Source organism: Cuculus canorus, chromosome 7, assembly GCF_017976375.1.
Source record: "Cuculus canorus isolate bCucCan1 chromosome 7, bCucCan1.pri, whole genome shotgun sequence".
Classification (NCBI taxonomy): Eukaryota; Metazoa; Chordata; class Aves; order Cuculiformes; family Cuculidae; genus Cuculus; species Cuculus canorus.
The window spans coordinates 14,599,195-14,622,451 of record NC_071407.1 but is presented as its reverse complement, the minus strand read 5'-3'; the positions used below and the strand labels follow the sequence as shown (position 1 = coordinate 14,622,451).

General features: G+C 40.7%; 1 protein-coding gene across 1 annotated transcript in view; it reads left to right on the top strand.

Moving 5' to 3' along the window:
- The window catches only part of ARMH3 (armadillo like helical domain containing 3), a 129,779-nt gene that overhangs the window by 55,469 nt on the left and 51,053 nt on the right, over window positions 1–23,257 (top strand). Inside the window, exons 21-23 of the mRNA XM_054071028.1 lie at window positions 1,678–1,760; window positions 2,267–2,393; window positions 5,184–5,259. Of these exons, the coding sequence (XP_053927003.1) occupies window positions 1,678–1,760; window positions 2,267–2,393; window positions 5,184–5,259 (286 nt within the window). The remainder of the gene's footprint in view (window positions 1–1,677; window positions 1,761–2,266; window positions 2,394–5,183; window positions 5,260–23,257) is intronic.

Here is a 23,257-nt window from a genome sequence, read left to right as displayed (position 1 = left end):
GTTGTGATGGTCTAGGGAGTTCTGTGGCTGGGTTGAAGAGGTGTTAGTGCTCCTGCTTTGTGAGGTGGGCTGCTGTCATTGGAAGGGAGAGGCACTGCTGCTGCTTGTGAAATCCTGTAGTAGTTTTGAAAGACAAACCACTTGCATGCCTGGAGTTTGCAGAGAACTTTATTCCTTCTGGTTTGCAGTTCAGCATCAAGCCACCAGCTGGTAGATTAAGCTGAAGTAGCTTCTGTCTGTGATGAGTAAATGCCCTCACTGGGACTGTAGGTTTCCCTTTTGGAGGGGGCGTATATAAACTTCTGATACTCCTGATGAACTTCTAATATCAGAAGGTGGTGGTTGCCAGGCTGTATTCAGAGTCTGACAATTTCATTTAATTCCGCATTTTACCAGTCTCTTCACATCTGTCTTTGTACTGTAGGTTTTTTGATTTTACCTTTTCTGAACACTGTGTAATCCTGAGGAGGGGAAGGATATCTATTTTTTTTTCCTTCTTTCATTCCTGTTCTCTGTGTTTTATCTACTTCTATTTCATAGCCTGTACCTTTGGGCTGCGATGCATGGTCTGTTCTGTTTGCTGTTGGGTTCTCCCAAACTGGTTTTCTTGCAGATTACTGGGTAGTGTGTAACAGGCAGAAGAACAGATTAATAAATTCTTGGTGAACCTGTAACAAATTGGAGTAATGCCTGGTATTACTCTGTTAGATGCGGTTACCAATTAGTAGGTAATTAAGAACCATTTTTTAAATGTCTGTATAGCATTCCAGCTTGACTTTGGAGACCGTCTAATTCGAATGTTTTAAGTCTTGAAATCTGCTGACTTCAGAGCGGAGAATACAGTAAGAGTCTCTTCCAGGCAGGCACCAGCTGTAATGCAGAAAAAAAATAGCTTTCTTCTTTGAAGTTTTCAAGAACTAGAAAAAACAAGACAAAGAACTTTTCGTTTTATTAAAGTGTATGGAATACAATTGTGTATTGTAAAATCTGTTTGATTAAAGCTCTTTTAGCCAACCTTTTTGTTAATTCCCACTATCACTAACTGATTTTGGGTAGTTAGAGCAGGAGCTTTTGTTGTTTTCATCAGACAATATGAACTAGATCTGTAGTCTTTACCGCACAGCCCTAGATAACTGACACAATAAAGTGCCGTATTCTGCCTTGTACCATTGCAGCAGCATTGTCATAGAGCTACAGAAAAACTGTGCCATGGTTTTTGTTATTTTTTGTTATTTTTTTTTTTTTAACTGCATGTATCAACAAGAGTGACAGTTTGGGGCTGGCTACACATACATCATGTTGTTAATATGTGAAACAGAAAGGAGACAGCAGGATTCTCTGAGCCCAAGGCTCACTTCAGGGTCTGGCAGACAGAAAAATCTCCTGTGAACTGACTAAGCTAACAAGAGATTTACCTTGAGCCTGAGCAGATTTGATTGGGAAGTCAGTGAAGGAGAACAAATGTGGGATAGTAAAATAGCTGTCACTTTCCTGTCCAGCACAGTATTTTAGCCACAACTCTACATCCGTTATGAATTGATATATTTCTGAGAGGTGAGCAGCTGGCTTTTAGGTTAGTTTATACTACATGATGAAAATGCATTTGTATTTATGTGATTTGTTGAGAATGGCTTTGATTTTAGTTTTATTTTGAAAATACATATTATTTTCTCATAGCTTTGATCAACTTGTTGAAGTTCCTCATGTCTAACGAGACTGTGTTGCTGGCCAAGCACAACATCTTCACCCTTGCTCTCATGGTGAGTACAAACAAAGCAAATCCTCTTATTTTAAACAACCTAATTAATTTTGAATAAATCTGAGGAAAGAATCCAGGATTTCTGACCTGATAAGGAGATGTCAGAACAATGCCACAAAGCTGAGGAATATCGTTGTGATTGGTTTTCTGAGATGCTTGGAAAGGATGGTGCTTGGACTTGCTTGTAGGATCTACTCATTGAAATGAACAAGTCTGTGTGAGAAAAGGCTTAGTCTGATTCCAGATTTGGTAATGCTTTTTCTTAGTATGTAGACCTTTCTATACAAAATAATAGAAACCTTTTTTCCTGGCCCTGGGTCCAATAATATTTAAGCTTCTTGTCTCTATCTTCTGTCCTATAAGGAAAATAATAGATAAAGCAATACTGTGTAATAGGACCGAGAGTTATTTCCTTTAAGGTTGTGGTCCTAGTTTGTATTGTTTCTGTTGCAGCCTACATTTTGTGTAAATATTCCTGCTGTAAGTTCTTTTCACTTTCTTGTATAGGTTGTGAACCTGTTCAACATGTTCATCACTTATGGAGACACCTTTCTCCCCACTCCCAGTAGCTATGATGAGCTGTATTACGAAATCATTCGGATGCACCAGAATTTTGACAACCTTTATTCTATGGGTGAGTACCTCCTGACTAGAAGTGAGGATGATGGTGGAGAGATGTTTGTGTCAAGTGTTTTTTGTCTATGTTTTGTGTACTAGGACATGTTTGGTAAATTATGAATGGAGAGAGGGATGAACTTGTTAAAGGGATAAATTTCTTTTTTTATTCGGGGAAAAAAAAAAGGGAAGGAGACCCACTGCCTCTCTAGCAGCCACTTACTGTGACTAGAAATACAAATTTATTGGCACAACTAGGTATGTGGTATTTCATGCATCTTCATGTAGTTTGCATCTATCACATTTGAGAGTTTGAAGTGAGAGCCCAGGTACTGGGTGCAAAACCAGCCAGCACAGAGGAACAGTCAGAGCAAACCAGGATTCGGAAAAGAATTTGAGAAACTTATAACAAGAAGCTTGCTGTGCTAGACAAATCACATCTACTGCACGCATTGCCGAAACAAACCAAGAAAACACAACATAAACCTCCTTGCAATGACAAACGAATCACTGGACTGATGAACATGCCTGCTGGCAAAACAGGGAGAAGCTGCTATCCTTCAAAGAGAGAGAGGCTTGCTGGAATGCCGGCAAATGACACCCAGCAGGGAAGAGAAGAACAAAAGAGAGCAAGGAATGCGTGGAGGCATAATCAGGCAGTGTATATATAGTAGCCAAGGGTAGCTGCAGCAGCGCTGGTGTAGTCTCTGCATGCTTGAAGCTGTGAAGGAAAGAATACGGCTGTGTTCTTTGTTTGGTTTGTTCTAGAAGGACCTTTTCTTCCCTTCACCCCCTGCTCTCTTCTCAGTGTGATCACCTGGTGAACAACAGAAGTTAATATAAGCGTATAAGGGGAGTTAAAGGGCAGTGGGAGAGAGGCAGTTGGCTACACAACTCTTCTAGTATGGGAGAGAACCGTCTTCACATAAATAAAAATAGCTGACTACTCCCAGCAATTGCAAGAAAAAATGAACTGCCTTTTTGTACAAATTTCCTGCAGTTTTAATCCATTACATAAGGGATCACTTGGCCATTTTTGTTCCCCCTGAGCACATAAGAGTTTTTGCTAACCCATTTCCTACTCTCAAGGACTGCAGCTAGTAAGATGAGGTGCTTTTACTAGCCAGTAATTTTTCAAACCCGTTCCCTGCGGAAGCTGAAGGAAAGTGGAATGGAAGAATAATGCACTCAAATACTTACTCAGGCCTACACATCTGACCTGTTGAAACAATTCATTTGTCTCATGAATGTTTTCCATCCTGCTACACAGGGCAAACCCCTTTGAATTAATGTTGTTAATGCCAGAATGGAAACTCTCTCTGAATACATTTCTTCAGATATTCAAGTACAATACCTCTGTTTGACAAAATAATGTTACTCGGAATTGGCTTCTCTTTTTCTGCAGATGACACGTAGTGGTTGCACTAGGAAGTGAGAAGGTAGCACTATCTCAAGTTGGTGAGAGACACAGTTTTAGCCAGGTGTCCTGACAGCTTCCATTGGTTTGTCAATCTCTCTCACTGGGGCTACAGTCACGCTTCTGACCCGTAGCTTCGGGACATTTGTTAGCAGAGATGAGAAAGCTACTTTATCCTTTACTTTTCCTGTTAATGTGGCTGAAACTTTTCACATTGGGAGCGGAGGTGGAATCTAGTTGCCTTGGTTTTTATTTGTTTATTTTCTTATCCTGAATCTGAACTTTATCCGTATCTGCAGGACTGAGAGCTTCTCTCATGCAATCATAGATATGAATATGCAGCCACTGTGCTTATGGATTTACTTGTACCATCTGTGTTTCTAGATGATCCTAATTTCTGATGATATGCTCTTCCTTTGCTTCTGAGTCAAAGGTGACTCTTTCCTATGGAATGTAACCTCCAGCACAACCTGTATATACTAATTCATAGAAAATTCTCTTCTGTTCAGGCAATAAAGAAAATTAATCCAGAAATGTGGTATAGTATCTGTTATTGTTTGGGGTACTTACCAAGACGTGTGCAGGTAACTGCCACCATAGAAACACTATGGATTCTGACCTAAATAAATATTTTGGGTGCTCTAGCAGAAAAGAATTTGATTTCCTAGAAGTTCTTCCTATTGCAGTATGTTTTCAGATCTGCTCCCAAGTCTGTCAGAGACCATCTGTGCAACAGAAGAACACCCTCATTCCTACAGGGAATGTTTTTCCCTAGGCTGGTGTGTAATTTCCCTGTGCAGTTCCAGAAAAACAGGGAAGTAAAGGGTCCATCACTGCTGGGCTGGTTCTAAATTAAAGGTTGTAGTCCAGTTCAGGTGGAAACTTGCTTAAATAGAAGCTGGAGGAGAACAGCAGAATAAAAGATATTGTAGACCTGGGATGCTGTCCTGTTTCTGGGGGAAAGGACTTTAATATGTGGTGATGAAAGCAGTTAGGAGGACCTAGGCTCTTCTATCCCTTCTGCTTGCTGTCTTTCAGTCACTGTCTTGTTCCATTTATCTCTTCCGTGTTCCTTACATTTCTTAGATGGTCTTTGCAGGAGGTGTTCAAGGCCAGATTGGATGGGGCCTTGGGCAGCTTGATCTAGTGGGACGTGTCCCTGCCCATGGCAGAGGGGTTAGAACTGGGTGATCCTTAAGGTCCCTTCCAACCCAAACAATTCTATGATTCTATTAACGGAACTTCTTCCCTGGATCACAGGTTGTCTCAAATCTGACATTTGTTTTGATGTGGTTCCTGGACTGCTCTCTCAGCAAAGCAGATTTTTTTGACGTTTTTGGGTTAGAAAATTGCCAGTTCTGTGCCAGACTGTTAACTGTCTTTTTCTTTCAGTTCTAAGGCTTTCTACCAATGCTGGTCAATGGAAAGAGCCTGCAAGCAAGGTGACCCATGCGTTAGTCAATATTAGGTAAGGAGCACAAGTTAAGAGACATTTTAGAGATTCTTGTGTCCTCTGTGACTCCATTCACATCATGACACTTTCACATTTGTTGAGTTGAATTTGGTTTTGAATTTGTTATCCTTGTTGAGTTAAATTGCTGCTCTAAACAGGGCCCACTGGGATAAAGAGAGGATCGCCAGGGTTTGATTGTCCTCCCTCTAATAATTCTCTCAGCTCTTCTGTAAACTAAGTGCTTTCAAAGCATGGCACAGGCGGTAATGAATTAATCCTCACAGCGTTCTTGGGAGAAGTTATACAGTAGGGAACAATGCTGTGCTGGCAGAACAGTTGCGGACGTAATGGATTTCTGTTGCGTGATTCTATTGCAATTCTAAGAAGCTATGAAGGGGACTATAAGCCAGCTGTAATAAGCAGATTTGAGGCCTCTTTTAACATTGTAAGATTTTTATGTGTGTTTAAAACTGATTATTTGAGGACATTTCAGTATTCTCTAAAACCTCTTCTTCCCATTCAAGGGCAGAAGTTGTCTTCTACTTATAACGCTAAGGAATATCTATGGATGCTTTTATGTTGCATTGCTTCATGACAGCAGTTATTTCTTTTCCTGGCTTCTGAAGCAGCTTGTACTGACCGATCTGGGTACTGAGCAAGAGGCTCATGGACCTGATTGATGAAGAACGTTGAGGGAGAGAATTTACTGTTTCACTCTGGCTTGTAAACAAATCATAGAAGATGGGAGTATTTATATTGAAAAAATATTTGTTCATTGCTTTCCTGGTCACCCCAGACACTTGGTGTCTGTAACACAGAGTAGCTCAGTATTTTAGTACATTGCTAGTACTTGTCATTTTCCTCACTACAAAAGAGATTGTGTAAGACAAACTCTCCGAGGGCATCTTTCAAGTCAATATACATCTTAGGTGCCTATAAACCACCGTAAAGGTTCTCTTAGTAAGTCTGTAAGTTTAATAATATCACGTATGGTTCCAGAAGATTTATTTTGCTACTCTCCTTATTTTTATTTTTTTGTAAACAGACTGAATGCTTGTGGGCAGATAATGCACTCGGAATGAAGCAGCAGAACAGATAGGTGTTGGCAAATGAATGTCATTTATTGTGACACAAAGTGTCTGCCCTGGGAATTCTCTGTATACCCAGGGAGAGAAGTTTAAACTGGGAAGAGATAAATGCAGGTGGTTGCAGAGGGTTTCTGCTCACCTCTGGTTTATGCAACCAAGATTTTGCATTGGCTCCTTTCCTGTTGGCTTCACAGCTGCTTTTGTAAAAATGAGCATGATACTGAGACCAGATACCACCAGAACACTGGCACCACAATGCCCCTTCCTGCACTGCCTGTATCAGACATGTTCAGTGCATGATGCTGTCTGGAACTAGTGAAAACTCTGACATATTTCTCTTCTAGACTTCTGGGAGTTTTCTGCTGCTCCACTCAGCTGCTGATGTTTGTTGAAATTTCATATGGTCTTTCACTGTCTTTAGGAGTTTTCATGAATGACTTCCATGGCTTTTCACTTGGTGGAATCAGGCAAGGTTTAAAGTAGAGGTAATTCAAAGCCTGGGGGGGTATTCAGAGAAGTTAGCCTGTCTGACTTAGCCCATTTCCTCTGTTTAAAAAAAAAAAAAAAAAAAAGTGATGGGATGGGCATTTCACCTACTTGTATTCTTGTCATGGTAAAAATATTACATTAGAAGTTTCTTTAACTGTATGGATTTCAGAATAGCCAGTAATTGGAAGTTAGAGAAATCCAAAGGTACTGTGCTTTTGTGAAGGTGACTGAACCATCTTGCTGTCAAAGCGGTGACTAGGACTAGATGCCTCTTTTTTTGAGAGAACTTGCTTTAGAAAGTTTCAAAAGACTTGTGTCTGTACAGGGAAAATGGATGAGGTGAAGGGCCTGTGATAATGGAAGACTCTTTCTTTGGCCTGAAGACTGAAATTAGGTGTTTGAAAGTTGCAGATCATAGAGGAGAAGGATAAGAGGGTAATTCTTTGAGGAATGCCTTGAGCCTTCCAAGATCTTTCTGCAGGCTGTTTGGAAAGACCGTTCTGCCCTGCTCTGTTGGCTGTCCCACTTCTGCAGCAAGGTCTGTAGGAAGACCCTTAATACCAGGGCCATCTGTTTGCTTCTGGTGTTGGACCAGGTGTGCAAACTGGAGCCGTGTGCACACGTACTTCTCGCTCTGTGTTGCAGAGTCACAGAGACGATGTAAGCCCAAACCACCAAAGGAGAACAGGGAGAGGAGATGCTTGAGAAGAATAAACCCTTTAGGGCTGCTATGCTGATGGCTTTATTAGAGAAACACAGTATGTTACTGACTGACAATATTTTCATAAGATGTGATTGTCTTATGGATTGATAGGTACTGGTTAGAGCTTGACTTAGCTGCCCACTGCCTGGATTGCCTGTTTGTTTGTGTCCTTGTGGTTTCCCTGTAAGAGTGGTCTTAATGTATGGTTTCTTATTTGGATGCCTTTACCATGAAGGGAATGAGTTTAGAGAAATCCACCTCACATTTGAGTTTTCCCTCAGCTTGTTCCATCATTCTGGAAAGTTTTTATGAGCAGTGATTACCTGCTTTGTGCTGTAACAGTGCAAAGCCACCCCTTGGTTTAGATCTTGATCTCATTACAACAGCTATTTAAAAATAAATAAATAAAAAGTGTAATTTTCTTATCCTAAGGCTTTTGATGGGAAAGATGATAAATGCAAAACCATCTCTGTGTGCGTGCATGTGGTGGGCTTGAACAACTGTCTTAAATTCTCCTATATTTCTGCCAGGAGAAGAGTGGTGAGTTGCTTACAGCTTTTCGAGGGTGCAGTGCATTTTTGTTGCAGGAGTAGCTGTTAGGGACACACTTGAAACAGTCCTGCTTGTACCTCATAGTGCTGGAGTGGCGGAATCATCTGATTAATTGCTTTAATATGGAGTTGGGATGAGTAAGACCTGGGGAATTTTTGACACGATCTTGCTTAAACTCAGCTGCAGAAAAAGATCCCACTTTGTGTATCCTATTATGATATTAGCTGTACTTTTTAATTGAACCACATTCTCCACTAAGCAGGCTTACTGAACTTTCTTGTTGCTGATTATCTGTTTTCTGTAGTCCTTACTCCAGTGAAAAGAGCAGTCACAAATGTTCTTTTTGAGCACTGAGAGACAGGGAGACTATTCCTACCTACTCTCCCTAACTCTCCATTTTACAGGTGATTCATAACTTCTGTCCAACCTAAAGAAAATGAAAATTTGAAGAAGACAGAATAATAAAAGCCTTATCTGTCTGAAATTGTACATACCATGTACTGGAATGAGTGATCCCTGTTGCTGTCCTATCCACAATAATGACAATGATGTCTGTCTGTGCATTTGTCTCTGTGGTTTACATAAATAATTGAGACATGATGAACTGCAAGGTACAGCTGCAGCGCTGATGGGTTTGAAATAAGAAGCTGCAGCAGTTAGTGGTTTGAACACTCACCTTCTCACCTATGAGGAAATAAGCACATTTTGAGACAAGTAATTTTTTTTAAGCTAACGAGCCTCTTTAAGATAGCATTGTGCAGTTTTGCATTTAATGAGAAGTTTATTAACGCAGGGTTCAAAGGGGCAGCTTCTGATTGCGTAGTCAGTGAGGAAGGTGGCAGCCAAATCTCTGTTTTCTTTTAATAGACTTTCTTCTGATCAGGATTTTTTTCAAGGTGAATAAATAGATTAACTCAATGATTAATAGACTGAGTTTCCCCATTGTCTGAAATTCAGTCCCATCATAATTTTTAAAGTAATTTTATTTTTCTCACTGAAACCCTTTCATCAAGCACAGAGGAAGTTTGGGGTGTCGAATTAGGTGATAGGATTTCTTTTTTATAAAGGTGTTTTGTGTGCTGTTATAGCATATGCCACAATCCTCGCTCGGGTGCTTTCATTCACTCTTTCATCTTGCAGCTACTTTTGTTCCACATAAGCCACCTTGTACGATGTTCTTTCTTTGTCCAGGAAGTGCTGCTTCACCTAAGGCTGCTCTTGGGGTTGTAAAGGAGAGATTGGGGATTTGGGAGGAACACTTCAAAGCATCAATCACATGGATGTGTATAAAATGGTTATGCTCGCTGCCAGTCTGGGCAGGAGCACTCTGAAGGAGTATTTACAATTTTACTTAGGTGAAAGAAAGCCATATTGAGCTGTGCTTGTTTGTCGTAGGATACCTGGAATCCTCTGCTGAAGCTATAGCTGACAATAAATTACCAGCACTCCATAGAACTGCGCTTATTGAAAACCTTGACAGAGGAGGAGGCTCCATTCATGTATTTATTAGAAAGTGACTGGCTGGAAGCAGTCCCCATAGTACCTTCAGCATTGTTCCTCTTTACAGCAAAGGATTTAGCATCTGTTCATGGGGAGAGAAGAGCTAAATGATGCTGACATAGTCATGTCGTAGTGGCATGACTATGTAGCATTTATGCAGGAGACCTGCTGATACATGAATGCTTTTGTATAAAGCGAGGCCTGTGGATTACACTCGGCTGAGACTGTATAAAAAAAATAGATATTCATATATATATGTAATCACACTCTTCTCCTTCCCTCTCTGTTCAGGCATAATGGACACTCACACACCTTTCTTGCTACTGTGAGTGACAGGATGAAAAAGGGAGGGCAAGCTTAAAGCCTGTTTATGAAAATGAAGGGTGAAGAAAATCTAAAATATGGATATCTGTGTATATATTCTATGTATGTGCCCACATATGAATGTGTGTATCCATGTATGTATATATGGATATCTGTGTGTATAAATGTGTACATACATATACTTACAAATATATATATTTAGATATAAACCACACACCAACATCTTGCCTTTGACAATGGGCTAATCTAAAGTCATAATTTCCAAGCTGAAAAAGGCAAGATACTTGCTCATTTCTGACTTCTCCGACATGAACAGTGACTGTTGGCTAAGGATAACCCAGTGTTGCTCCTTTCAGCAGTAGCTGCCAGTGGCAGCGTTGCACTGGGTGCATACGTACCGTGGAACTGATGGACCATGCAGAACTTTTTGACTCAGGACACCCAGCCCTGCGGAGCAGAGGCTGCTCAGGCACGCAGGTTAGCCTGGTGTGGTCTGGAGTTTGTTCCCTATCGATTTTTAAACTTGAGGGCCACCACTGGTAGAATAACAACTCCATTGAGTTGTTCACTGAGGTGTATTTAATGGTAACGACCTCCGACGTGCTGTCACTGCTAATCAGTCTGACTGAGCTCAGCTCGCAGGCCAGTACAAGACAGTCAACAAATTTTTTTTAGAAAAGCTAGAAAACCCAAAGAGAAGCTCATAAATGTATTTTATTGGTACTTTACAATCCTAGTACAATTTTGCCAAGCTTAAGGATCAAATTGTTACTAAAATGCTGTAAGAAAATCTACACTTTATACATGTAAACAATTTGAAGAATTAGTTCACACTTTTCAGGTGGTAGCCTTAAAAAATTATGGTGCTGAAAAACTGAAAGTGGATTTTAGGTGAGGATTCTGGTTCTGGGTCTTTTCTAGGACCTCTGATCACTTCACTACTAAATGAAGAAGCAAAGTTAGTAGACCCTTCCTGTCATTTCACGTGTTTCTTGTGTGCTTTTCTTGTACATAAGGATTCTGGCACAGCAGAACAAGTCCTGAAATACCATAGTGGGCGAACGAGGGCTTGATTACTCAGAGTTTGTCTGCCATCACTGCTTGTTTTCCATTTGACCTTAGGGTATTCTGGTGTGGAAAGTTTATTTGCTAGGAGCAACAGATTCTGGTGTGAACAGATTCTGGAATTGGCTGGCACCTGAAGAGAGGAAGCAGGTGAATTGAAAGGGAAAGACCTTGCTCCCAGGCCATTGTGACCAGCAGCATTTTAACAGAAGAATAACAAAGAGAGAAAGAAGCAATTGTGTCTCATGGTGCATTGTTTCTCCTTTTCATGGCACTCTACCATACTTTCAGTATATTTATTAATGTTTAGGGTTTTTCTCTAGTCATACAACTTCAGCATTTCATTTCTTTCACATTATATTTCTTCTTGAGACAGTGATGTTAGTTTCCAGTCATTGCTCTTTATTTACTAGCTGATTCGTCTTGGTGTGCTTCTCTTATAGAGCCGTAGCCAATTGCATTCTGCTATAATTTTCCTTCATCCTTTCTCATTCATGCAGCTGCTTAATTAAATGTTGTCTCTGCCACTGGCGCAAATCCAGAGAGAAAATCTGTTAGTTGAGTGGTGTTCCAGTTCCACTAACACAGCAGTGTGGTTCATCGAGTCAGGTGCATCCCAGGTCACCTTCCTTCCTTCTGCCAGTAACTTCCCTTCTCAGGCAGCAGCAACTGAAATGGACTCTGACAATGTCAAACCTGTTTTCTCTTTAATGAACTTGTTTTATTTTTTTTTTTTTCAGTAGGAGGGAGGATTAATGGCTTTGGATTTTTTTTCCTGGTGACTTAGGGTTTCTAGAGCTGATGCTGATTTTTAGCAAAGCTGTTTGTATGGCAAAGAAATGTCTCTATTGGAGATACCATACCACGACTTGCTTTCTTCAACACACTTGAAAGCCATGTTGCAGGGATCACTTTCTCTCTAAAATTTCATCTTAACAGTAAGCAAGGCTTACTTTGGGATTCGGGGGGTGAACTTGAAGTTGAAGTGATTTATTCCCAGGATGGCAGCCTTGCTTAACTGGCTTTCTTACCTTCTTTTCAATGTCTGCAATTGTATTGGCTACTTTTGCCTCCTTTCCTTATGTCATGAAGTCAACAGGTTGGCCTCTTAAGACAGAACTTGTAAAAGGATCCACTTTGGTATTTCAGCTGCTCTGTAAGGATTGCCATAAAGCTGAGGCATCTACTGAAGGGAGGATTGTTTGCCAGGCAAAAAGGAAATTCTTGGGAAGCACAGTACCGCTGTTTGGCAGGCTCTTCGTAAGTTCAGCAAGTATCTTAGTTCATGCGATTCTTGTAAGGTGAACATCTCACTGCAGAGTTTACCCCCTTATGAGCCTTTGTATTCCTGCCATTTTGTTGGAAACATTTCTTTCTTGCAATCCGAATGGTTTGGAAGGTTAGCCAAGATCCGTAGGCTACTGAGCGAAGTTTGCTGAGAAACATTACATGCCTTACTGAAGTATTGCGACCCAGATTTCATCTACTATGTAGCAAATGCAACTGCCCTGTGAATGGGGAATTTGTGTCTGTGGATCTTTTTTACTGGATTCACGGGTGCATTTTCTGGGATTAGAAAATGGAGCTAGTTAAGCTGCTAGCAGATTTTTCTTGAAAGCTCTGCATTCAGCTTTGGAAGTCTAATGTTTGGCACATAGTTTCTGCTTTTGTGCTGGTGGATTCAGGGTCTGGAGCTGTGGGAGAACAGTCAGTAGAGGAGAAAAGTGAAGGAGATTTCTCAGTGCAATTGTAGTCTCTCGTGTGATTTATGTGAGTGACTTTGCGCTTCTTGTGGCACCAGGCAAGAAGTTCTTTCTTGTTTTCCTTGCCAAATACCTTTCTCTGTAGAAACATAAAAGTAGTGGAGAATATATGTTAGCATTGGGAGCGGCTTTGGTTCATTTCAGAGGTGGATGTAATATTTTATTGGTCAGAACTTATTTTTCTGACTTGTTTGCAGATACTTTGGTCTTGAATCCACTTGCTGGGCACAGGCAAGTTATGTATGAGCTCAGTAATAGATTAAAGTGTGTGCTGCAGAGCTAAGATGCAGTCTTGTAAACATCCCAGCGTTTTTCTTGCAGCACAAAATCCCAAAAGGCCTGCTGTTTTTTTGCTTTGAATGGTTGCATTGTGTTTCATCCTGTTTATGAGAACAATCTTAATTATTTCTGTGGTACTGTGGCTGGCCTGAGTTCAATTCCTAATTGATAGATTTCAACCTTACAGTTGACATCTTTGGCTGCTCTAATGCAGCCCCGAAGCAAGACATGAATAGCCTCTGCAACCAGATTCTCTTGGCTCCAAGAACTGGCCCTACTGGAACATGATTGAAGCACAGTTTGAACCAGCTGTTTATAGCTTTTCAAAACTTTGCCCATGCTGTTCTTGTTCTTTGGGTAAATATAAGGGACTCTGATCTCCACTGGTCTCAAACCTAGCTTTCAAGATTTGCTTTAATGGAGAGAGAACATTAAATGACTTTCATCATAACCCAAACAATGTAAAAATCATTGTGAGCTTACATAAAACCTTTATCCCTTGAAAAATGACATAGTATAATGCTGGTTTGCTCTTTCTGTTTAAAAAGAAATCTGTTGCTCACAGCAGCATCCAGAATTATTATTCCCTCTGAAAATCTGGGCTGGGGAATGTGTGCTTACAAAAGAAAAAAAAAAAAAAAGCTTTTTAAAATCCAGTAACGTGTATTTCTTATTATCTTATACTAGTGGGGGGCCTAAAATTTGGTTTTGCTCTAGAAATGTAAATGCTCTGTTCTCTTAATTCTTCCTTTAGGACTAAATTGACAAAGTACCTGCTCATTAAGTACATCTGCTCATTAAGGTAATGAAGTACCTACCTTACCTTGAACTGAGAGCAAGGGTAATACATTGTTAGTGTGACTGCAGAACTGCAGTCTGTTTGAAGACTGCACCAGGATCTGAAGCTCAGTTCCCAGGGAACTGTGAGAGGAGGGCATCTTGTTTGTAATATTTTGTTCATTAAAAGAAACATACATCCTAGCTTTCTAAGTTAAAATGATTGGGTTAGAGGAGCTCTTCCCACTGAAGGCAGAGAAGATTGTCTTGCCCCACCAGCAGAAGGGCTAGCTGCACTGGTTGGTATAGCCAAGACTAAGGTAAAAGTAAAATACTGCCTGGAGGGGAAAAAAGGGAGCTCAAGTGAGTTGTGTTTGGGTTTTGTTTTTTTCTTTTCCCCTTCCAAAATATTAATCTGTGTATTCAGATAGAAACCATAAGAGATATAAGACGTTCAGGTGGTCCTGAATTAAATTGGCTGAAGTGCCAGGATCTTTGAGAGAAAGCCCATGTTTGAGAATCCCAGAATGCAACCTTTTGTTATTACCTTTTTTTATTCTTTAAAGTCTTTTCTTCTGACTTGTAAGTAGAAGAATAATTCAGAAAATGATGGTGTCGTGCTTCTGCAGTAGCAATTCCTGCCTTAGCTTTGAGGACAGATTTCTGTTGCCTGTCTCAAGGGATGCTAAAGGTTTGGCAGTCAGAAATGCCCATGTGCTTGGCTGTTCCTCAGCTATCAAAGCCAAGCAGATTAAGGTAACCTTGATCTCATGAAGAATTAACTGTGGCAGGTATTGGATTCTGATATCTCATGCTGGTAAGGCTTTCGTTGAAGGATGATACTCTGGCAAAACTTGCCCCAGTGTGCTTCCTCAGCCTGTGCTTCTGTGATTGCTTGGATAAACTGAGTGTTGCTGAGCAGGCCGACTCACCTGCCGTTCATTCCTGCCACCTCTTCTGCAGGGAGCAGCCTACACTGTGCAGCTGCATGTGAAGGAGAAGACTTGAGGACCCGACTAGGATAAAACTATCTAAGTGGAAAAAAAAGAACAAAACGATGTGTTTTAGCCTTGGGTCAGTTCTTGATATTTCATTGCATTCAGATACGTGAGTGGTTGTGTAAGCCCTGTGCAGAGCGTGCAACAAGCAGCTCAGGTTTAGGGCCAACAGGACAGTCTCTCTTAGCAGCACTGGTTTGCTACACCAGTTCTAGGTTAATGTGCTGCAAAGTGTTTACGTCCACTGTCATCAATGGTCACTGCTGGGACTCCGCAGGGATCTAAGCATGTATTCTCTTGCTTGTGCTGGCTTAGTGCAGGGTGGCTTTGATAAACTGTTCTTGCTGTTAAGAGAAATATTGACACAAGCATTGCCTAAAGCTTCAGGTTTTTTGTACTAGTCTTGAGACAGTACTGCCATGAGCCCAAAAAGTGAGAACTTGGCTGCTGCTTGGCTGGGAGTCTTGTGTAGGAAATTGCTGAAATGTTGGCATCTTGCTGCAGTGGACTCCTATTTGATAGGACGTAAAAGCACATTTTCAATGTGTCTTATTTTGAGCGTGGCTGAAAGTGGAATGACTTTAAAAGCTCCCTGGCAATCCGTTTGCCTGACTTTGCTATAAGACTTGGAAAGCCCAAAAGCTTTTTCATGTTGCTGCTTTAGTGATTAATGAGGTTATCATTTTGTGTGTTAATTACAGTGACATTTTTCTTCTCATTAGTTGTATTATGGAAAGTTTTTGAGTCTGTGTGGGATGGGAAGTAAGGCAACCTTTGTGGCCAAGGGAAGGATGATTTCAAACTTTAGAGCACTGAATTTCAATGGGTTTGGGTACTGTGAAAAAATGCTACTATCCACTGTAGAAAATGTAGCTGGGAAGTGCTTTGAGGGCCGGATAAATGCCTTGTATTCTAAACAAACTCCTGATGGTGCCCACGCTTTGCATGAGGAATTTGAAACTGAATCCTTCTTCCAGAAGGTTGTGTGTTGTGTTAATTAATGTAAAGCTCCTGCTGCTGACAGAGGGATGTGATTATGGTATACTTAATATAGTGTCCTTCGTGGGGTGTCTGAAGGATTAACAGGGAGCCTCTTAAGCAGGGCAGTGTACGTGAGCGAAGGCCAATTGCTTTTAATTATACTTTTTTTGTAATTATTTAATGTCCTTATAATTTTGCAACACTTTGCTTTGGAATCAGAGCGTGACATTAGCATTTTATGGACATTTGTGATGAGCTTTGCTGAGCCAGACATTCCCTACTAAACTGAGAAGGCAACAGGTCTGCTATGTGTTGTTCTTGATTCCTTTATTCATTAGTGTTTGAAAGCTGTCATTGCTTTGGGGTTAGCACGTATCTGACATCTTCAGCCCCACTGAAGGAGCAGGCTGTGTAAATCTCACTGCATAGCACCTATTTTTCTTCCTTGTTTGGTGGCTTCCACTCTCAGCATAAACCTCTGTCAGAAAGGAAGAGCCACAAAACAAGACTACTCCAAGTTTGGCTAGGAAATAAAATAAGTCATATGACAGTAAGGGAGGTTCTTCCCAAATTCTTTTCGACGTAGGTAATCCCCTGCTGGAACAAATTGCTCAGGGGGGTTGTGCAGTCTCCATCCTTGAGTTATTCACATCCTGACTGAGTGCACAGTGAGCAAACTGGTCTAACTAACCCTATGCTGAGTAGAAAGTTGGATCACATAACCTCAAAAAATCCTTTCAATATAACTCATTTGATTTTAGAGAGCAGTCTCATTGCTGTGTTGTCAAATGGCAAAAGAAACAAGAAAGCTTGTTTTCTTTGAGTGTGCTGTGCTGTATGTTAACTCAGTTGCTAACAATGCTGATGGAGCACTTATGGATATCAGTGGGGGCTTGTGGTGCTCTGCATCTATTTTCTTTCTCTGAAAGACGAGTAAAGGGTAAAAACTGGAGAACTCGCAGTATGTGTTGCTGCAGATGCCCAGTATAGTCTGCTGTCTGTGAGCTTATCAGTAAATTGGATCCTGCTGATGAGATCCAACTACGCAACTCAATCATTTGTGAGAAGAAACTATTCTCAGAATGATTAATGCTGTGGTTGATGATGGGGACAGAAAGCGCTTCTTTGAATAATGCCTATAATGGCATATTCCCCTGTGTGTATGTTTAAAGGAAGAGTCTATGGTTATATGAAATTCAGGGCATTTAAGAGGCAGTTAATGACAAGTGAAAATGATAGCTAGAGTAGATTAATTGTTAAATGAATTGTGCCTGCACTTGCTGTCATTTTAATGTGGTATTGGTCTAGCTGTAAGTATGATGTTATATAGCAGGAAAGCATCAGGAAACAATGCTGTGCACTTAGGTTTGTGTCGGAGGAGTTCAAAGCCATCAAGAGTTTTCCTCAAGTGAGCCATCCTATTGCTGGGTTTGTTTTTTGGGGTTTTTTTTTTTTTTTTTTACCCTAGAGTATCAAAATCTGTATTTTGATCGATTTTGGTTTTGTAAGTTTTTCCCGATGCTTTCTTGTCAGTGCAGTAAAGCAGTATTATTTACTCATGATGAGTTTAATATGAATATTGTTTAAACTGTTTTTGGAATGAGACAGTACCACCTGAACTTGGTCTGGAACACAGCGCATGGATTTCTTTTGTCATTGCACTTTATCTCCAGGACAATTTATTTAATTTTGATTTGGCATGGGGCTACTTTACATTCATGCCTTCAGTCTGAGGAGGGCGTAAGGGAAATTGTCAGGATGGAAGAGGGCTGAAAGCAGCCAGGCATAGGTCTCATCCTGTGATTACCCTGAAGAAATCTGTCTTTTGACTTGATTCCGAGTGACAGTGGGGCAGGAAGACACTAGCAGAAGCTGTGTTTCTCTAGCAAGCTTTTTTTTCCACACATAGCCCAGAGCATCACTTGAGTTGGGTGAATTTTCTGTGGTTTCTAGATGAAGTGAAATGTTACCACATATCTTCTGGTGAAGCTTAGTGGTCCTTGTTAAGATTTAGGTGCACTGAATTGTTCTTGGGGGCCTTTTTTGTCTGGTAACACTTTTTTATTTTTTAAAGTATCTGCTTTTGTTTAAAGGGAAGTTGGTTTACGCCCAAGGGCACCTAGAGGGTGTGAGCCTTGATTGCTTTCAGCCTGCTAATCTTCATGATCCAAACTGTGCACTCAAGCAGAAGAACAATATTGCCCTCTACACAGTAAGAGAGGAAAATACTCAACAGAAATCCTTCCCTAGAAAAAAGCCCTCAAATGCTTCTTCTATAAACTTGGATGGGAATAAGTGCAGACCTAAAGAACAGGAATCTTCATTTCGTTCCAAAGGACACTTGGTGTGTGGTTTGCCCAATCCAACAGAGTCAAAACTGGCAGTTACTTATGTAATGGGAAATGAATGTGAGGTGGAAGCTCTGAAGCTAAAGGGAAATTTGTAACGTGAAAAAATGAGCAGGCAGAACCATAAATAAACAAAAGGTGGAAGTAAAAGGCTTTCTAACACTGAAAGCATTGAGGGTCTGCGACAGTTTTGTGATCAGTTAGAAAAACACAATCTAAATGCATGCGCTTCCATTTAAAACGAGTCCGGGAAGGCTTATCTTGTGACTGAGATGGAGAGCACCAGGAGGAGTGCAGGTAGGAGACGACTGTTGAGGGTCTCAGTGAGCAAGAGTTGTTTTAATTTTTTTTTGTTTGTTTTTAATACCCCTCGTCCCCATCATTAATGTTATCAGCTCCAGGGCATTACGGAGATGGGTTGGATCAGATTGGTTGGTGGATTAGGACATGATTCAGATAGTCTGGTAAATACCGTTGGAGTTCTTTCCAAAATGTAAGGCCTGTAAAAACTTGTAGCTGCTTTTTATAAGTTATTTGCTTCCTGCATCAATGATTCAGAACCTATTAGTGTTAATAGGCTTGCTGGTTCAGAAAGACTGATGCCACTCCCTCCTGTCAGTCGGGGATCACTTCTCTGCTAAAGGAAGACTGTAAATGTCTTCCGTAAAATTCAGGGGCTGGCTAACAAATTGCAGTTTAGAATACATTACAGATGATGAATGTGATCTCCTTAAAGGGAAATCTATTCGTTTGACTTAGTGCTCTTACGATTAATTGCTTGCCAGATTAAATTGCTCCATAAAACGCAGGCTACTTTATTCGATCTCTTCATGATGAGATTACCGAGGCCATACTGGTTCTTTGTATGTTAATTACAGTGGTATTTTCTTCTTCAGTTTAATTATTAAATTGTTTAGTACAGCATGCTTTCTCCTAGCCTGAGGAAAGATGTCTGTATTTTTCTTTTGACCACCATTTTATAATCTTACTGCCCTTTTCCCAGACCAGAAATATTCTGGGTTTCCTTTACAGAAGTAGCACACGCTGTAGAGAATGCATTCTGAGGCTTTGCTGTGTTTTTTCTTTGATGTGCTGCTGAAACCCAGGAATGGTACTAACCTTGCACAGGTTCACCACGCAACAATTGAGGGTAAGGAATGAGGAATGTCTGAACTGGAGCTATGGAGGCAAATTTCTAGAGTTGCCACCCAAAAAGGAGTTTATCGGGGTACTGAAGCTCACCGGCTGGGCAGATGTTTGCTTTTCGTCTCACTACGGCAGTTCAGTATTCTCCATGCTGCTGAAGCTTCAGGGCAAACTTGGAGGGAAGAACCATGTGGATTTTCCTTGTTCTCAGAGCCCTTCTTAGAACTTGCTGACCATACCCAAGACGTTTTTTCTGAAAACCATAGACATGGAAACACAAGAAGCTGAACAGCACCAGAATTGTGGTAACAGCCTAAAATTATTGGAGGCCAGTGGTAAATAATTTAAGGAAAAATTAAGAAAAAGCTATTTTAACTTCTCATTAGAAAACTTGCCTCAGCCGTTAGGATATTAGTTCATACTCCTTTCATCAGACTAAGGGACCTGACTGCTTGTGCAGTACCCACACACATGCACAAACCAGCCCCTGTCCTTTTGCAACACTGGGCCTGGGATTTGCACATATCGTGATGTTTCCACAGCACCATTTCAGGAGCTCTGTTGTAAAGTTGTTGGTTTTACTTGTTTTGTTCTTTCTTTTTTCTTTTACTGTTTATGCTGCTGTACCACTGTAGATTAAATATTTAAACTGCACCAATTAAGCTGTCGGTTGTGGTGTTTAATATCATTCCGGTCTCTGGGTCTAAAGTGAAGCTTCTCTCTTATCCACCTATAATATCTATTTTTTATTTGCTTCTCAGCTTAACATCTCTCCCTCAATAAATAGTATATTATCTTCTATTGGAATTGATTCCTAAATGCAAGGCAAGATTTTGTATTAATTAACCTGGTCTTTCATTTGCTGCGTATCCAGAGCATAGAAAATTCACAAAGGTGTAAGGTAACCAGGAAAGTTTCAGAAAGGGGCAGCAAAAATGACTGAAGATATGGACCCACATGTGTTACAAAGAACATTTGTATACATGACAAGTCTTCAGGCTGTGAGAGAGATGGCAGAGAATATACAAGAGTTTTTAAAAGATGTTAAATGTCATGGAGAAGATGAAGAAAAGCTACAAGAAGAGGGTACATCAGAAGATCAGATGAGCTCAAAACAAAGAGTTACTGTTTCTTGCGAACCTTAGTTAAGCTTTGGAATGCCTAAAAGGTTATGTGAACTTAAAGCAACGATGATACAAATTAATGGAATAGAATTCCATCACATGTTACTGATCATACAGATATCGCCTCTGCCTTGTGTATCTTGAACTGCATGTAGCTGGAAGTGAGTGTTCTTTCTGGGGCAGTATCATTTTGTTCTTGTCTGGTTTTATACCATTACCTGAGCTCTCATTTGTAGACATTTTCAAAGTCGGGACACTGCATTGGCCTTTGCTACCTGACTCAATATGGCAATTTTTAACATTTACATAAATTTTATCTGTCAGCAGCTTCTCAGGAATCGGCTATTTACGTCAGTGCCCTTACCACGGGTAAGGCAACATGCCAGCATGCCTATCCCACTGCTTTCAGGACTGGTTTTACTTAGAATCACCTGTTTAGGTTATACATGTGATTTGTTAAATCTGTTGTTACTTTCGAGTCGAGAAGGCTGAAATCCCATGTTAGGTGTCTGTAAGGGTTCGTTGTGATGTGAAGGAGTCTCTTAATCACATTTTGACCCACATCAGCTTTGCATGCAGAAGAGAAGGTCTCCAACTCCTTGTATGGCTTTCTGCTGCTTGTGTGTGCACAGGAAATACTGTCCTTGGTAATTTAGAAGTGGGATGTCTAAAGAACATGACTATACTTACCTATGACCTGGTCTCCTGCCTAGCAGCCTTTTGCTCTTTTCTGGGAGTGACAGAGAAGTCTGTAATTTTCTGGGGCACCAGTGAAGAGAAGAGTAGGCTGATTAACCATAGAATCATGGGGTTTTTTTCCCTCATGTTTTTACTTCACAATTTCAGTTGTTATTTTTGATGTTCCTGTTTTCTCCAGAAAGAACTCATGGAGAGCTGTCAGGATCATGAACTCATAAATCTCATGAAAGTAGAACCTGTGCCAGCTGAGCAAGGCATGATTTTAATTAAGAGTAACAGGATTTTTTCTTTTTTTTGTTCTTGCTAGCCCTGATTCAAATATAACGGTTGGGAAGAAAGTTCTTTTTCAATTCAGTAGCCTGTTTTTTGTCAGAGAAAGGCTGAGTTGTGGTGGGACCTTTTGAGGCTTCTTTGATTTAAAAAGAAATAAAAAATTAAAGACCCTAGGGTTTTTTAGTTCATTAAGGGGACAAATCCTTTTACTGAGCCTTTGTGAAGCAAGGAATTGAACAGGGACATAATCCGTGTTTTCTGGTGCAGGTTCTGAAGGAAGTTCATGTTGGATAATTTTATCATTCATTCCTTTTTCCTTCTGCCTACTGCAGATCCACATGCTTTGCTTTATGAATAGATGTTTAAAAGGTTCTTTTGCCAAGATCTCTGAGGACAAACTTTGATTTCACTAAATCAAAAAACCTCACCCTATCATCAATTCTCAGTGCACAGGTTTGACGGGTTAGGAAAACGGATCAGGGTGGGAGAGCTCTGCTGTGAGTACCTCAAATAATGATCTGTTCTTTGTGAGGAGCATTTCTGTATGAAGAGACCAGCCAAGGTGAACTAAAAGAGCATCATCTGGAAACAGGCAGTTGTGAAACCGTGTATTTTACTGTCATGTGCCATCCCGTGTTGGTCCTGCTGTGGGGTATGTCTTTATGGAAGTGGGGAGAGTCTTTCTCTCACCGAGGAACTATGGCTTTGCGGCTCCAGCTGATTCTCCTGCCCAGTGCTGGCCGGGTCTGCCCCTCCGCCTGTGCTGCCTACAAGCACCAACAGAGTGGAGGCTGTGAAGTGGCTCCTTTGGAGTACACTGCTGACCTGACTGAGTGCCAAAGTGAATTTGCCTCCCATACATTTCTTTGCCAGTCCATGGTGCCTCTGACAGGGAAAGCCATCTGTGTCACAGGCTTTTTATCTTAGCTTGGGGAGGGAAATGAAACAGAGCTGTCGTGTAGCTGGCAGGCTGGTGCTGTGAAGCAATTTAAGTGACCTATTGTGTGCAAACTTAGCCCTGACTGTTCAGCCTCTCTACGAGGCAGGTACAGTTCTCATTGAAAGGCGGGATGCTGAGGGTGCCTCTAATCCGTGATTTTCTAATCAAACCTTTCATTCTGTGGTACCAGTTTTTCAGTTGAAAGAGTTTGCTCGGTGTGGAACGATGCTGCCGTGGAACCCTACTAAGGCCCCATCTGCTAAGAGCTTATATTGATTTGTGTCTTAGTTTATAAAAGCCTTCAGTTCTCCTTGTGTAAATGCCATAAATAATGCAGATGTACTAGATTAAATGTGCTGTAGGAACATCCCAGAAATCATTTTGGTCTGGGTTGAACTGAGCTGATCTAATCATGGTTAAGGAGTTTCTCAATAGCTGTGAAGCAAAAAGTATATTGTCTTATTCTAGCTTAATGTTTTAGTCAATACACAGGGGTAGGAAGATGGGTATTTGAAAAGGGTAATCGACTTTAGAAAACAGGAGCTTTTAATGTTAAAAATATTACAAAACTTCATCTGAAACTAGTTGTAGATCATATATATGCACACATGCAGTGGAAGTACAGTAAAATCCAGTCCTGCTCCTGTGATTTATCCGCATAATCCTCACATTTGTATGCTTCTCTGTCAGAAGAACTGCAGTGTTTCAGGGGCTATATGTATATGTACTAAATAAATCATTTTGCCCACTCATAGCAAACAGCCATTTTGTGCTAGCAACATTGCAGAAGGTGTTTTAGTAGGGGACATTGATGAATATTTTGTCCTTTTAAGATTCCATGGGCTTTAGAGCACCAAAATGTATTTCAGGTTGGACTAGGTCCAGATCTGTATGAGAACTCTTTGGCAGTCTTGTAGAAAGTATATGGGAGTTTTAGAGGTGACCTGTTTTTAGAAATTTAATT